Genomic DNA, 14,877 nt, shown 5'->3' with positions numbered 1-14,877 from the left:
AGATGGAGCCCACTGTATAATCCTGTTTGGTCCATATTTGGATCTATTCACGTCAAGAGTCTAAAAGTGGTGAAACACTCATGAAGAGGTGATAATTTTTCTTAGAATAATGTTACAGCTTTCAAGTAAATGACTTTTTAGTCAAATTAGTGTTTTTTTCACACTCCGCATGTTTTGCTTTGGCCTAGCAGTAGATTCACAGCAGGATAGACAGCAAAGGATTTGACTCCTTCCCCCCACCCTTTCTTAAAGACAATTTTACATTGAGCTGGTGTAATTTTGTCATTATACTTGCACATTTCTCTGTTGTCTGAGGAAGTTAAGAAAACAGAAATTCAAAGATGAAGGGTACATACACAAATGATTAGGATATAAACAGAAATCAAAGCTGCAGAATTTCACAGCAAGAATAATTATAAAAAGAAAAAAAATCAATCTGATAAAAAGTTGTTTTGTCTACTTTAGGAGCTACAGCGCCTATTATTTTGCAATAAATGTTGATTTGTAGCTTCATGTTTCACCTTCGGACATTTTTAGTTGTATGATCACATCTAAAGCCAGCCTCCATAATATAACTCTAAAGTAAAGTGTCTCATAAACCCCTGAACAGAGCCTATTCAAGATGACTGCCACAGCTAATCAGCTTAACAAAATTAAAATGGCTATAAAAAAACTGAATATAACAAAATCCGGAAATGACACAATGGGAGGCAAGACAGGAGCAAACGAGACAGGCATGAGAACAATGAACCAGCAGAGTGTAGAAGTGATGACCGGGTTTTTAAACACTGAGGGTGATGAGGCAAGTGGGCACAGGTGAAGCAATTAGTCGAACTGGAGGCAGGTGTGGATGGGTGTGGCAGAAAGACAAGAAGCGTGACTGGGGAGGAGTGGAAAGTGACAGGCACAGGTGAACATGAACACAAAAACCTAAACCCAGCTACTACCACACCAAGACTTAGCGTAATATCATTAAAATGACTGAGTTACAGTCATTTTAGTTTTAGGTTGATTAGCTGTGGCAGCCATCTTGAACTGGTTCTATTCAGGGGTTCATACAAGCACACACTCACAAACACAAGGGCAATTATATGCTTGCTTACCTTTCATGCCAGCAGGCAGCATGTGTGCTCTCTTATCTGAATTAGTACCACATACTTAATTGTGTTTTTCAGATACTCAGTACAACATATTACATAAAATACAGCTTGATTTAGTTTAAAATTGATTCCAAATAACATTTTGCTCCACAGAGCACCATTAAATTGACTGTCAGAAAATGGAAACACTGTGCCACCACAAGAAACCTGCTAAAAAAGGGTTGTCCAGCATAACTGGGCAGAGAAGGAATGAATCATAGAAGCAACCAAGGAGCCAAAAAATGGCATGCCTGGCAAGCCCTGATGGAGCTGGGCGACTGTTCTGCAGGGATAGGAGTATCTGTTTATACAACCACTATAAAGTGCACATAGATAGATAGATAGATAGATAGATAGATAGATAGATAGATAGATAGATAGATAGATAGATAGATAGATAGATAGATAGATAGATAGATAGATAGATAGATAGATAGATAGATAGATAGATAGATAGATAGATAGATAGATAGATAGATAGATAGATAGATGCTAATCACAGCCTGGTACATTTCTTCATTGCAGCAACAAACAAAAAATACAATATCCAGCAATAAACTTCCAACAACGGATTGAAATGATGTCAATCAAAACACAGTGTAACACACGATTGACAGCTGCACAAAAAAGATTAAAACTGTTCAAAATATGATTCAAACGGTGCAAAAAAAAACACCTGAAATGTGAAAATCTGATCTCAACTGTTCAAAAATCAGTGGCGGCCTGTTTTACAATCAGAGGTGACAGGTTTTGTTAAACAGTGAAACGGCAGGACCGATTCTCTGTAGTGGCTGCTGCGGCAGACAGCAGTTTGTTCAGCATCCTTTCTCCAAAACCACTTCAAACTTGATCAATGTGCAGCCAATATTGAAGACAGACTTCTTTAGACTGTAACTTTGCTCGTGGAAGAGTGGCCAGGGAAAAGATATTTCTTTAAGACAAAAATAAAGCAGACTGTTTGGATCTGGCTAAAATTCATATTGGAGATTCCCCAAACATGTGGGAGAAGGTGCTGTGGTCAGATGGCACTTAATAACCATGAAGACTAACACTATGTCTGACACAAACCTACAGTACCTTGCAAAAGTATTCACCCCCTGACTTGTAATTTTCAATAATCTTTTCTCTGAGTTGAATTAGGACAGTCTTTTTAAAGAAGGTTAATATTTATGCAACTACCTATTTTACATTAAGTATTTTAGTTTATTTGGTCTTACTCTGTAGAAATTTAGTTTTAGTTTTACTTTGACGCTGAAGTTTATTTTTTATATATTTTTTTTTGTAGAGAAGACCATTTTATTGTGATCATGACTGATTTATGACAGCAATAAAAACAGAAATCATCCAAGGGGTTGAATACTTTTTAAAGCCACTGCATTTCATCATGCTGAGGACATCATCCCACAGTGAAGCATGGTGCTGGAAGCATCATGCTGTGGGGATATTTTTCTTAAACAGGAACTGGGAAACTGGTAAGATTGGAAGGGAAGATGGATGAAGCAAAATATAGAGATAAAGATATTCTCGAGGGAAACCTGTTTGAGTCTTTCAGAGATTTGAAAGGGCGGGACGGAGGTCCACCTTCCAGCAGGACAGTTACCTGAAACGACACTTCACTGGTTTAAGAAGAAACAAATGTCCAGTCAAAGCCCAGACCTCAGTCCTCTGTCTAACTGAGAATCTCTGGGAAATTTTTTGCAGTCAGGAGGGTTTCACAATGTTAAAAAGTAAACATTAAAATATAATAACCTTTTCCATCCAAGTCAAGATCAAATAATCCCAACATGAAAGTGGAAAATGTTGCTTGGAACTAATTGAGAGACAGAAAAAAAAATCCATCAAGTGTCATTTCATGTGAGATAAAAGGCGTTCACACTGATGTGAAGAGAGAAACCAGCCCTAATTAAAGAGATTATAGCCCACTTTCTGTGTGTCACTTTGAAGTTGTTGGAGTTTTTTTTAGCCTAGAAATGTCTCTCCAATGTTTTGGGTTGATTGAAAGATGTGATGTGCTATTATTTTAAAATGCTAAATACATTCATTATGTGCGCATAAAAAAGAACCTGGTAATTTTAGAGAGGTAAAAAGGCTCACAGCTCCCCTGTTCCAGGAATTCTTTGCTTTCCCTGGTGAAGGATGTCTCTAAGCTGCACTCAATGATTAAAACTATTCATACTATAATAAGCCCTGAGTTTTAATGACTAATGTCTGGGTCAAGTGCCAAAAGTCATGAGATATTTAAAGCCACAAGTAAGACACTTTATTTCCTCCCACTGGTGCAGAGATGTCATTATGAGCACAATTAAAGCAAATGTTCAGGACCTTTGAAGTGGGCTTCTGTGAAAAGAATATGATGTATTAATATCTCACCTGTTGTAGACAGCTTCTTAAATTAGCTCAGTTTGGAGAAATAGAATTTAATTCTGACCAGACTGATGAGCTAATGTCTAGTTTAACAGCAGCCAAGACCAAAAGGAGACTGTCGTCGTCTTAACAAATCTGGGATCTTAAAAATGTTGCATCGATTTTTGACAGAAGTATTATTAGGTTGCACCAGACGAGCTATAGCCAGCTGCTGCTGCTACTATTCGTGCTTGCAAATAACCATAAAATTCCATATCAAAAACATGGAATGCAAAAATTGTGTTTTGTTAAAACTGATAATTTAGGATTCACACGAACTGTTATGAAATGGACTAATTGTTAGTTTGTCAGTCTTTTCAAACTTAAACTGTACTTGGTGAGTTGTGGACAGAGTTAGAGACGGTGTCGTTCAATGACATCATTAAGAGTTTGGGCGGGGGTCACAGGGGGTTGGACTTTGCGTGTCTGGGTGCTTCGTGGTTTCTTTGGGGGTTCTCTACGGTTACTATCATTATCAAATTATATCATGTTCACTGTCCTGTTGTTTTTTGTTATTCACTATTTTTAGTTTTTATTTTCACTACAGTTGTTACTGTCAACAGCACTAGTTTCCATACTTTCAATATGACAGGTGCCATTCCACATTTTACAGATTGATGTCGTGGAACTACATACAACCCAACTTGAAAATAGATTACAGAGGAAAACGACATCATAAAACGCTACTTTTTAATTCATTAACAGAAAAGAACTTATCACTTTTGTAAATATAGTTTATGTTTTGTTTTTTCCTCTATTTTACCAATGTATTACATTTTGTGTTTTTTTTTATTTGTTTTTGTTTATTGTTTTTTCTTTCTTTCATGGTACTCACAGTGTGCTGTAATTATTGTCATTGTAAGCAATACTGAAAATAAAAAAAAACTCCAAGCTGAGGTTGTTCAAAGAGGTAAAACAGGTGAGATAATTGTTCATAACCTTTGCACACAGCCCCACTTTAAAATGTATTTATCTTTCTAATAGATGGCAGTGATTTGATGGGAAGTAGTGTCTTGGAGAATGGAAGACGTCCCACGACCGCTGTCTGTCCGGTCAGGCCTGATGGCGCTCCACTGACCATTATATGGTGGATGCCTGTTCTTCACAACACTTTGGGTCAGGATTTTGCCCACATAAAACATAAAACAGCCATAAAATGATTCACTTTTCTAACTGACAGAGCAGAAACAGCTGCAGTAAAAGGCTGACTCACATTTACTCATCAGCAGCAGTAACCATATGTTGTTTTATCTGGTTTTAATGTATGCCTCAGTTAGAAGTGTGAGCATTTTCACGTTGTGTTTTCCATCAGATGTTGGTGTCATTCTTGTCCCCTCAGCCTGTAGACCCCGAGAAGTGATTTTGTCCCATAAGTCTAATGTGGCGACAGTGCCACATGCTGGCCTGAGAGCACAAATACAACAGCTGGGATGAATCATAAAGTCATAAATTCAATGTTGTTTGTTCACAAACTCTTTAATACTTCTGCTCAGCTGATTGTCTACGTTAATATTTTTTAGGTTTATTTCAAATTCTGACACAAAAACGTGTTCACTTCCTCTCCAGGTTTGAAACTTATTACTAAGGTATGACTTACAGACGCGAGACAAATGATAAACTCTGATGAAGTTACTGATTAACGTCTCTGTCTCAAGAATAAAGTGCAGGAAGGGCGGTATTATGCTCTGTCCTGCAACCTTTGCCCAGCAAGTTTTTATTATTTCCAAAGGAGCAGAAGAGGAAGACAGAAACTATTCGTTGAGACGAAGGCTCCAGCTTCACTGTCAAACCTTTTCTGTACAGGTCAGCCTTTTATTTGTCTGTTTGTTTCTGTATTTAGTGTGTTTTAATGTTTGTTTGTTGGTTTCCTGCGATGGGTATAGCTCCGATCATACTGCCATATTGTGTGAGTCATGTGACACTGAAACTGTGTGTTGATCACCAAATAAATCCTTATAAGTATTATTATTTTTAGAAAGAAAAGCTGTGGTTACATGTGTCTGACCTCTTGGAGTAACGACAGATAGCCTTTATGATCCATTTTGAAAGTTAATTTGTAAAAACTGCAATTATGAGTGTCACTCATCCAGCAGGTCAGTTCTTGAACATCATGTGACACTTATGGGCAAAAGCACCTTAATGTTTGCATATTTTTTTAAACTTACTTTTTATATTTCTAATTACTTTATTCAAGACTCATATTTGCCTCCAAAAAATGGTCAGCTCCCATTTTAATTTTAAGTTACACAATTTATAAAGAAAGTGTTTTCTTTCTTTCTTTTTTTTTTTTTTAGATATTTTGTTTCTCACTTCAACTGAACAGTTGAAAATGATGAACAGATAATATATTTGAGCGGGAAAAGGACCAAGAACAAAGAGTGAAATTTGAAACTAAGTTTCAAGTCAAATTTACAACAAGCTCAGTGGAAAAAAGGCCCCAAATCAACACGCCTGCACAGGAGGCAGTTTGGTGACAAACAGCGATGAAGTTTATGGTTGAATCAATTAAAGGCCAAGCTTTTCTTAAAGGAACACATATGACCGACCACCTGCCAGAGTTTTAAACTAAGGTTTTATGATGACAACTGATGGCATTTTAACCATTTTGGGTAAATCGTGAAAATAACTTTATATGAAATCCCGTTTGACAGTGTGAGATCTTGCACGGTCTGATAGTGCTCAAAGAATGTGTTGGGAATGTATCTCAGGTACTAGCACACCAAATTTTGCCTCAATATCTGAAAATTTCAGCAAGTTAAAGATATTTCTGTCTTTTCTAAGCTCAGTTAGCTATGGTGGCCATCTTGAATTGAGTTGACTACAAAAGTTAATCAGTTGTAGATGTTCCTCCAATAAATACTTTCTGAGAGTTTCACTTAAATCTCTCTAGTGGTTCATGCAATATTTTGCTAATAGGTCAAGTTGATAGTTATTACTAACAACTTAGAACTAATGTTGCTAATAACTTATTAGCAACCTTTTAAACAAAAATCTCAGATTATGAGTGGGGACGACTCTCAGCTTGTATCACATCAAATTTCAGCTCAGTCTCTGTAAAACTGACAGAAGTAGGGCTGTTTTTGTGTTGTTTAAGGTCCATTAGTTTTGTCAGGCATCTTGAGTTGGGTTGATTCTCAAAGGTAATCAGTTGCAGACATCCAGTGATTACTCTTTGGAAGTGTCATTAAAATCCATTGAATGATTTATGAGATATTTTGCTCAAAGACAGACAAACAAACAGACACACACACAAAAATATTTCCATCTCCTTTCACCTTTCTGGAGAGGGCGATGAAAAAAGAAATATCCAAGTAATCCAGCAATAATGAACTACATTAGGCTATATCTAACTGCAGGGTGTAGTAGCTGAACTGATACCTTTTAGCAAGGAGCAGCAAAAACTTGAAGGCTGAAATACAGATGAGGAAATGAAGGAGGTCAATGGAAGCAGGTGAGTTGACAAAGAAAGTAACGGAGGACCTCTAGTGGACAGAAAAGATGAAACTCAAATTTAGCAAATACTAAAATGTAGAATAAAAAGACTCTCACCAAAGACAACCTGAGCCCAATCAGGATGCATTCATTCCTCCCACAGGGTCGTATTTATTTAAAGATCGGTCAGCAGGGAAGCTTTCAACTAAAGGATGAGTTTTAAAGTGTGCTCTAAGCAGCTGACAACATCACATGTGACAGCAGATACTGACTTTAATGATTCCGCTTTCCATGCTGGCTGTGACGTCATCCTCGTCAAAAGCAAGTCACCAATAATTTCATTTTATGGTGGTTCATTTAAATGCTTTTTTAAAAAAAATTAGGTTGATGAAGCCGCTAGGTGTAGCAGTTCAGGTGCAACCTGCAGCTTTCTGGCGGGTATACAATATTTATTCTGGAGTAACTGTGTCAGAAGAATTTGATGGCGATGTAAAGGTTTAAAAAAGACTGCTCTCAAGAACTGATGTAAAAACTACTTATGGTATAATATAACTAGAGAATTTGTATTTTCTGTAAAAAAAAATGTGAATGAGAGAGCTGAAATCTGCTGAAGAAGCTAAAACATTTGTTAAAGCTAAAAGAAGCAGAATCCTACCTAAAAGCTATAAGAAGGAAGGCATTAGCTTGACTGAACCATCACTTTCAGTCTGGCTCAGACTTTGTTTCACAAATCAAATCACATTTAAAAGTTAATTCCAGTCCTTTCAATCCAACTATTTGTGCTCATGTTTACCTGATGAACATTTTATTTATTTATGTATTTATTTTACCTCTGATCATCCTTCTGATTTTATTTCTTCCGATTCAGCCTGAGGACAGAGCGATGGATAAGTGGAGTAGCAGTATCTTTGTGGCAGTGTTTCTCTGCAAAGTTTTGGTCAGAAATGCACATTCTGCATCCATACTGAATGTTGAAGGACTTCATGGCTCTCGGAGGCGTCTTCTGATTGAGCCAGAAGAAGAAAACAGGAGTAATGAAACTTTGAACTTTGAAAGTAAGTCACAAAAAATCAGTTTGTTATGTATTTTACCAGCTCCTAATTATTCACAAACCAAGTCTGTTTCAAGACATTAATGCTCTATATCCAAACAGCAATAATGAATCATTGTAAAGTCATTAAATAAAAATATTTTTGATGTTTGACAGAGTCAGCCAGTGCAGATGAGAGCCAGCCATCCATACAGTGGTCCTATCTGGCAGCAGGACTGGGTACAGTCCTCACCCTCTCACTCCTCATCGTGATGGTGGTCAAGTTCCGCCTCTTCCATCGGTTTCTGGCCAGCTACAGACACTCCCTGCTGCAGGAGACCGACGGGGTCAGCCAGTACGGTCAAGATGACTTGTCCTTCCCCAACATGTCAGGTCAACTGGCTGTAGTGGGACAGACTCACAGAGGCCTGGACGATGACGACGACGGTTTCATTGAGGACAACTACATCCAGACCAGTGAGAAAGTCCGTGCTGAGAGAGAAATCCAGGAGGAGGAGGGGCAGGAGGAGGAGGACAGCGATGATGATCTTCAGTTCACCATAGGCTGATTTTATAAAGAGAGATTTGATCACAAACTGATGGTTTACAACTGAAATCAAAAATCTCTAACAGAGAGAGGTTTGCTTTGTGGCTTTGGCAGCCAAGCAGGTGCACAAACGTCACAAAAAAACCTGTTTCCTGTGAAGCCATTAAAGAAGTTTGTCAGATTTTTTTTCCCCCTGCCCTCTAATGATACAGTTTGCAACTCATAAGTTTATTATTTGAAACGTCAAGTTTGAGAATTAGGTTTATGTAAAACCTGCTGCGCTCAAGATTTGTTCAAAACGTTGAAGATAGATTCAATAAAAGTGGATTTCATTTCGAGAAACAGCTATAAAGATGTTATTAGACTAAGAATGTCTTTTTAATTACAAAGGGTTTGAAGTTTGAAAGTCTAAACTTGCAAATTTTGTAAAATGACCTGTATTGTTTGCCATTGTCAAAAGCTCATTGTTTTTCCTGTTTGTTGCTTTGAAATTATTTAATTCAAAGACAACATTTTTAACATTTCTTTTTAGAGATGATCATATAATGTCTATGTAAATTTGTATGTGAAGCACAACATATGCATAAAAAACATTACCAATGCTTAAGTTGGTCTTTAAAATCATCCAAGAAATTTTTTTTTTGCATGTGTTAATCAAGAGTAAATTATTCACATTTTAAATTGGTTGCTTCATTATAATATGGCTTCAGAAGAACAATATTTGTCATATTTTGACTGATTGTACAGAATGTGTAATGTAAACAAGTTTAACCATTCAAACAATTTATTCGTTTATTCATTCAGATGTACTTCCTCAGCCTTTGTGTTTGCACCAGCAGCACTGAACTCACAAACGTCACCCAGCACAGTAATGTTTGACTGATTTGCTGAAACACAACATAGTTTTTTTCAGACTGCCCAAAAAGGGGGGAAAAATATGCACTTATACAATTTTTGAATCATTTTCTGTTATGTTTTTATGACATAAAACTAGAAATAAAACAAGTGATGCGGTAAATGAGAATCTGAAATTGTTCTTTCATATTTATTTCTGTTTTTACAGCATATAGTGACATCTAACCAGTGTCAGAGAACCACACAATCTTAGAAGCTTTCTTTCTTGTTAGTTTATGCATTGTGTGATTTTGTGAAATTATAAAAAACACCCTAATATCAGCAAAATTGTTATCTGCTCGGCAACAGGCAGGGAACAAAATCATTGAGAGACAAACCAAACTCGCTTTTCTCTTTGTTTTTCTGAACAACAACCCAGAGCAGAGGTTAAATAGATTACAGTTTTGCAGTTTAGAGGGTAACATCTGCTGTTTTGTACCACATTTTCAATTAATTTCCATATTTTTTATAGCAGTTTTATCACTCACCTTATTTTGACGACCCCTGATCATGGTACAGATCTGTTTACAGCTCTCCACATACTATGTCAGATATGCAAGAGGAGGAGCATCACTTGAGACTCAACAATAACATTCAAAGTAAAAGGATTCAAGGACTGACAGCAAAAGAGAATTTATTTAAACAACCAGAGACACAGTTTCACAAAGCTCGAACAGTCTTGCAATCTGGACTTCCCTCTGAGAGAGCAGCATCATAAAACTTATATTTCTCCAGTTATCTTTAAGGCAAAGACAAGACACAAAATTACACAAACAAACATTATCTTTACAGATGAACATGTTTTTGTAACAGTGGAAGACATTCTGGCTCTAAGTAGTTTTCTCTGGGTTACCATGACAAAACCACTGATAATCATGAAACATCAGGTACATTAACCATTTCCAGCTCCAACAAAGGAAGCCGCCTCTTTATACTTTGTACCTAAACAAAGACTGAGCAAATAATCCACTCCATATTTTAGCTACACATTACAGTACTGGTAATTCCAAATTGGCGCTAGGTGTGAGTGTGATAAATAGTTGTCTGGCTCGTTTGTCTCTGTGTGTCCCTGTGATGGACTGGTGCTCTGTCCGGTGACCGCTGGAGATAGGCACCAGCTGTGTGTGGCTCTGCTGGAAAAGTGTGTAAAAAAATGGATGGATGGATGAATGACAGTACTGATAGACCTACTTGACTACACACACACACACACCCGTGTTATGTCTCTCTATCTTTGCAGGGAATTTCCATTGACTTCCATTCATTTCTACACCCTAACTACAGCCTAACCCTGACCCTTACCCTAATCCTAAGCATTACCAGTACATAGCTAACCCTAAACCAAACCTAAACTCAATTCACACCTTAGTCCTAAACCTAACCCCTAACCCAAAAACATAATTTCTCCTCGTGGGGACCAGGCTTTGGTCCCCACAAGGAGCAATTGGTCCTCACAAGGTAGTATATAGTAGGAAAATTGTCCCCACAATGTATCAAATACATGGCCACACACACACACACACCAAACACACTTTGACCATGACAAGGTCCGGGTAGGCAAAATTGGGCAAATTTTCCACACTTAACAGATTTTAAGCCATTCAGCTGAATCTCTCTTAAGAGATTTGATGGTAAATTTGACAATTTTTCCCACGAAAAATCAAACATTTTTTGAGTGCATCAACTTCTCATGTTTTTTCTAAACGTTTTTCGGTCTCTTGAAGTACAGAATTTGTTAGCTCCATATCGCAGTCCATTTAACCTCTGCTCTCGGTCGTTCTTCTGGAAAAGCAGATTGGTGTGTGTCCCCTGACAGTTTGTGTTGTCCACTGCCGAGCATGAGATAACCAGCTTATTTCTGTAGGTGGGACATTTTGTACTTTTAACAGGAATCACAGAAGGCAATGAACTAACATCAAAGAAAGCTTCTGCCATCCGACAGATGGACAGACTCTAAAGCAACAGGACATACAAGTGTTTTGTCATTCAGATGAGACTAGTTCTGCTAGCAAACGTGTCTCTCCTGGCCTGACTCATCTGTCCACTTGAGACACTGAACACTCGAACAGATCGACTTCCCAGCCTCCTCGCTCTGCTCATCCTTCTCCTCCTCTGTTCCCTTCTCCTCTTGAGGTGCACCCCCACACCGTAGCCCACTACAGCCAGAGTCATACCTGCGCCGGCAGCCAGCAGCACCATACCAGACACCAGCGTTTCTCTGCTGTCACGAGCCCGGCTGCCGACCGTGGCCACACAGAGCAGCACCATCCCGCACAGCGTCACCGCCACCCCCACGGCCAAAATCAGTGCTGGGTCGGCCCTCCCGCCGCTCCTCAACTGCTCGATCCGACGCCGGCTGTGCACGCAGTTCATGTCCTGGATGGCAGAGCTGAGGAGCTGCTTGAGCAAAACAGCCAGGGCCAAGAGGCAGAGGGTGGTGCCCACCCCGAGACGCCATTCCCCAGACAGGCTGGTAGTGGTGGTGGACAGTAGACCCACGCCACCGAGGCCCAACCCCAGTATGAGGGCCAGTGAGACGCAGTAACAGAAGGAGTGCCTTGGCTCTCTGAACCACCAGAACTCCACTTGGTCTTCCAGGAGACGTTGCTGTGTGAGCGTGGGGTAGAGGCCGGGGGACCGCTGGATGGTGTAATAGAAGGTCTGCATCTCAGACATGGCAAGGGTGAAACCAGGGCAACACCTTCAATGTACAGACAGTTAACAGATTTAAAATGTTCTCTTTACATCAATCACATCCAAGAAAAATGTTTTGTAGACTTACTCAGAGTTGGAGAAAAATACTGCCCATGCCTCTGCATCCCATCAAGCAGTTTGGGTCAAAGCGTTACAATGGTTTAAAAGATCCGTTGGTCATGGTTCTGTTTCATTCTTAAGAAGAGAAACATGTCTGCTTGAAGAAAGAGCTTCTAGTGATCCAGGAGTCCTACAGGATTCATCCACGGCAGCTGGTTTAGGGGACGAAACTGTTTGTTGATGGAAGAAGCATCCTCCTCGAGAGAAATAACAGCAACATTAACCCCTTCAGATGGGTTTCCCTAAGCTTTCAGTGACCACACTGGTCTAACAGATCAATAACCTCTGTCCTCTGTTCACTCCCCACCCCAGTGTCGGGCAGAACGTCACTCACGTCCTCCTCTCATCACTCAGCATGTCCATCTTATCTGGTTAAGTGGGAAAAACGCAGGTCACAATGGCCGTGTTGGATGTGCTCAGAGACATTGTCCACTTTGCCCCAACGCAAACAAAAGGCTGAACGATGAACACAATGACTGTGTTGCTGAAGGCGAACGGCGATGTGTGAGGAAGAGAGGGGGGCATTGAGGGGGGCTCCGTTGGTGCTGTGGAGGGCCGGGTGATGTCAGTGTGTCCTGATAATGGCATGTCTGTGATCCTGAGGATAGCATCATCCACACACTGGGCTGGCCTCGTTGATCTGCCAGAGAAGGCTGTTTTCTGCTCTGTGATGCTAACGCAGCGCTAAAAATACATCTCAGGATTATTTCTCTGTTGGGATTTACTCCTGCTTAGACTGGAAACACAATATTTAGTTGGCTCTAAGCAAATTCTTTGGCTCCAAATTAAACTTTTAGCAAAAACGAGCTAGATGTTTCCCCCTTTAATAACAGAGACCCATGCCTGTAAAAACTTTATTGGATGTTTTTTCAGAATGTGAACAGTTAACAAGCTACTTTTTGGTTTGGGTTGTCCAAATGAGGGTATCATAGCACACTTGCAATAGGTTCATTAATTGATGATCTGTAAAGTTTTACTCCAGCTTCTTCAAAACTGTCTTTATTGTTAATTGTTTGGATTTATGTCTGGTTACACTATATTAAAATGTCTCACATTCAAATAAGACCTAAACTGATCAGCCAAAGTGTGGAAGTTGCGAAATCATTAATAAACCAAACCACATTCAGGCTTTTTAACCTCACCAAGTAGTTTTGTTGCCTGAGCCTAATTCAGCAGAGAATAAAAATGGATTGTAAATTATTAGTAAATGGCTTGCATTGGCTCAGGAGGTAGGGGTTTGTCCTGTAATCTGAGGGTTGCTGGTTCGAGCCCCCGCTCCAGCTGTCTCAGCCGTTGTGTCCTTGGGCAAGACACTTCATCCGCCTTGCCTACTGGTGGTGGTCAGAGGGCTCGGTGGCGCCGGTGTGATGGAAGCCTCACTTCTGTCAGCCCGCCCCAGGGCAGCTGTGGCTATGATGTAGCTTACCGCCATCAGTGTGTGAATGAATGGGTGAATGGGTGAATGATTGTAGTGCAAAGCGCTTTGGGGTCCTTGGACTAGATAAAACGCTATATAAGTGCAAGCCATTTACCATTTACCATTAGTGAACCACACACAAGGCAATGATTGGCCACCTTTCATGGCTATATTACATCTGGGCACAGAAAACTTATATACTAACAGAAAAACTAATGGAAAAAATTAACAACTAAATTTCTCAGCATAAATAATATCATTCTATATTTTGCTGACTTCTTTGTCACAGCTGACAAAGCTGACTAGCAAAACAAAAAGAAAGTTTATTTTGTAAAAGATCTGCAGTTCTAAATTCATGCTACTCTTATAAAAATTGTAATTTGTCCTCATCAAACACACATTGTTCATATAGCTTAGTAATTTCCCCCCTTTTTTTAAACATTTACACACTGACGAGCTAAACCTAAAACACTTCTAGCCCCTTTTTTCTTTCCTTATTGTTGCTGTGAGTGAAATGTGCGGAGAAAGGACAAAAATAAAATCACCAAGTGCTACACACGATCAGTCCTACACAATGATGAAAAGATTTATATAAAACAAAAGAAATCTCAAAAGATCCTCTCTTCATCTATAAGGTGATATAATAATAATAATAATAGCTTTTAATATTATTATTATTATTATTAACGAACAGGCTCAGTTGCATTTAGTGTCCCCAAGAAATATGACAATAACCCAGTATGCTTCAGAGTGACTTTACTCTTCCGTTTACACAGTCTTGATATTAAACCAATATTTTACAATTTTTTTGTGACTTTTCCTGTAGACAAAGACCAGCAGGGGGAAGCAGTCTCTAGGTTTGGACAGCAGCTGGCAGGCTGCAATAGTGTTTTCATTGTTTCTCTGCTCCTCACCAGGTCTTTAAGTTCTGCAGAAGCCTGTTAATCACTCATTCAAATCAGGTGTGTCAAAGCAGGGAAACAACTAAAACATGCAGGATAGTGTTCCTTGAGGACCAGGGTTGGGAATCACTGCATTATAATACAATACTCTATAATTTGTTGAAACGACTGAGCACTTTTTTGAACGAAAGTGTTGCACTTCAACTAAACTAGCTGATGCATCTGCACTAACCTGTCTTTCAACTAAACTGAAATTACATCGAAAACTAGTTATTTAATCTGTTTGACTCAAAAGGCAA

The 14,877-nt window shown here is 39.1% G+C and overlaps 2 protein-coding genes across 2 annotated transcripts; one reads left to right on the top strand and one right to left on the bottom strand.

Moving 5' to 3' along the window:
- The first annotated feature begins 5,207 nt into the window (after positions 1 to 5,207).
- On the top strand, positions 5,208 to 9,575 carry LOC108238269. Its single transcript, XM_017420235.3, has 3 exons — positions 5,208 to 5,345; positions 7,843 to 8,029; positions 8,182 to 9,575. Exons 1-3 carry the CDS (start codon positions 5,223 to 5,225, stop codon positions 8,571 to 8,573), a joined length of 702 nt encoding a protein of 233 aa, XP_017275724.2. The 5' UTR covers positions 5,208 to 5,222; the 3' UTR covers positions 8,574 to 9,575.
- Positions 9,576 to 10,904: 1,329 nt separating this feature from the next.
- tmem125b (transmembrane protein 125b) lies at positions 10,905 to 12,685 on the bottom strand. The gene is made up of 2 exons (XM_017420245.3): positions 12,228 to 12,685; positions 10,905 to 12,146 (listed from the first exon to the last, which is right to left on the bottom strand). Exon 2 carries the CDS (start codon positions 12,119 to 12,121, stop codon positions 11,432 to 11,434), a length of 690 nt encoding a protein of 229 aa, XP_017275734.1. The 5' UTR covers positions 12,122 to 12,146; positions 12,228 to 12,685; the 3' UTR covers positions 10,905 to 11,431.
- Between the last annotated feature and the right edge of the window lie 2,192 nt (positions 12,686 to 14,877).

Source organism: Kryptolebias marmoratus, linkage group LG20, assembly GCF_001649575.2.
Source record: "Kryptolebias marmoratus isolate JLee-2015 linkage group LG20, ASM164957v2, whole genome shotgun sequence".
Lineage (NCBI taxonomy): Eukaryota > Metazoa > Chordata > Actinopteri > Cyprinodontiformes > Rivulidae > Kryptolebias > Kryptolebias marmoratus.
The sequence above is the reverse complement of the archived record's forward strand: the minus strand, read 5'-3'. Positions and strand labels throughout refer to the sequence as shown.

What these genes read in the sequence shown, in the direction of transcription:
- LOC108238269 (XM_017420235.3), top strand. Translation starts at nt 5,223, where the DNA reads ATGCTCTGTCCTGCAACCTTTGCCCAGCAAGTTTTTATTATTTCCAAA. An exon ending in GTCAAACCTTTTCTGTACAG is followed by an intron (nt 5,346 to 7,842) that starts GTCAGCCTTTTA and finishes CTTCCGATTCAG; the next exon opens with CCTGAGGACAGAGCGATGGA. An exon ending in TGAAACTTTGAACTTTGAAA is followed by an intron (nt 8,030 to 8,181) that starts GTAAGTCACAAA and finishes GATGTTTGACAG; the next exon opens with AGTCAGCCAGTGCAGATGAG.
- tmem125b (XM_017420245.3), bottom strand. Translation starts at nt 12,121, where the DNA reads ATGTCTGAGATGCAGACCTTCTATTACACCATCCAGCGGTCCCCCGGC.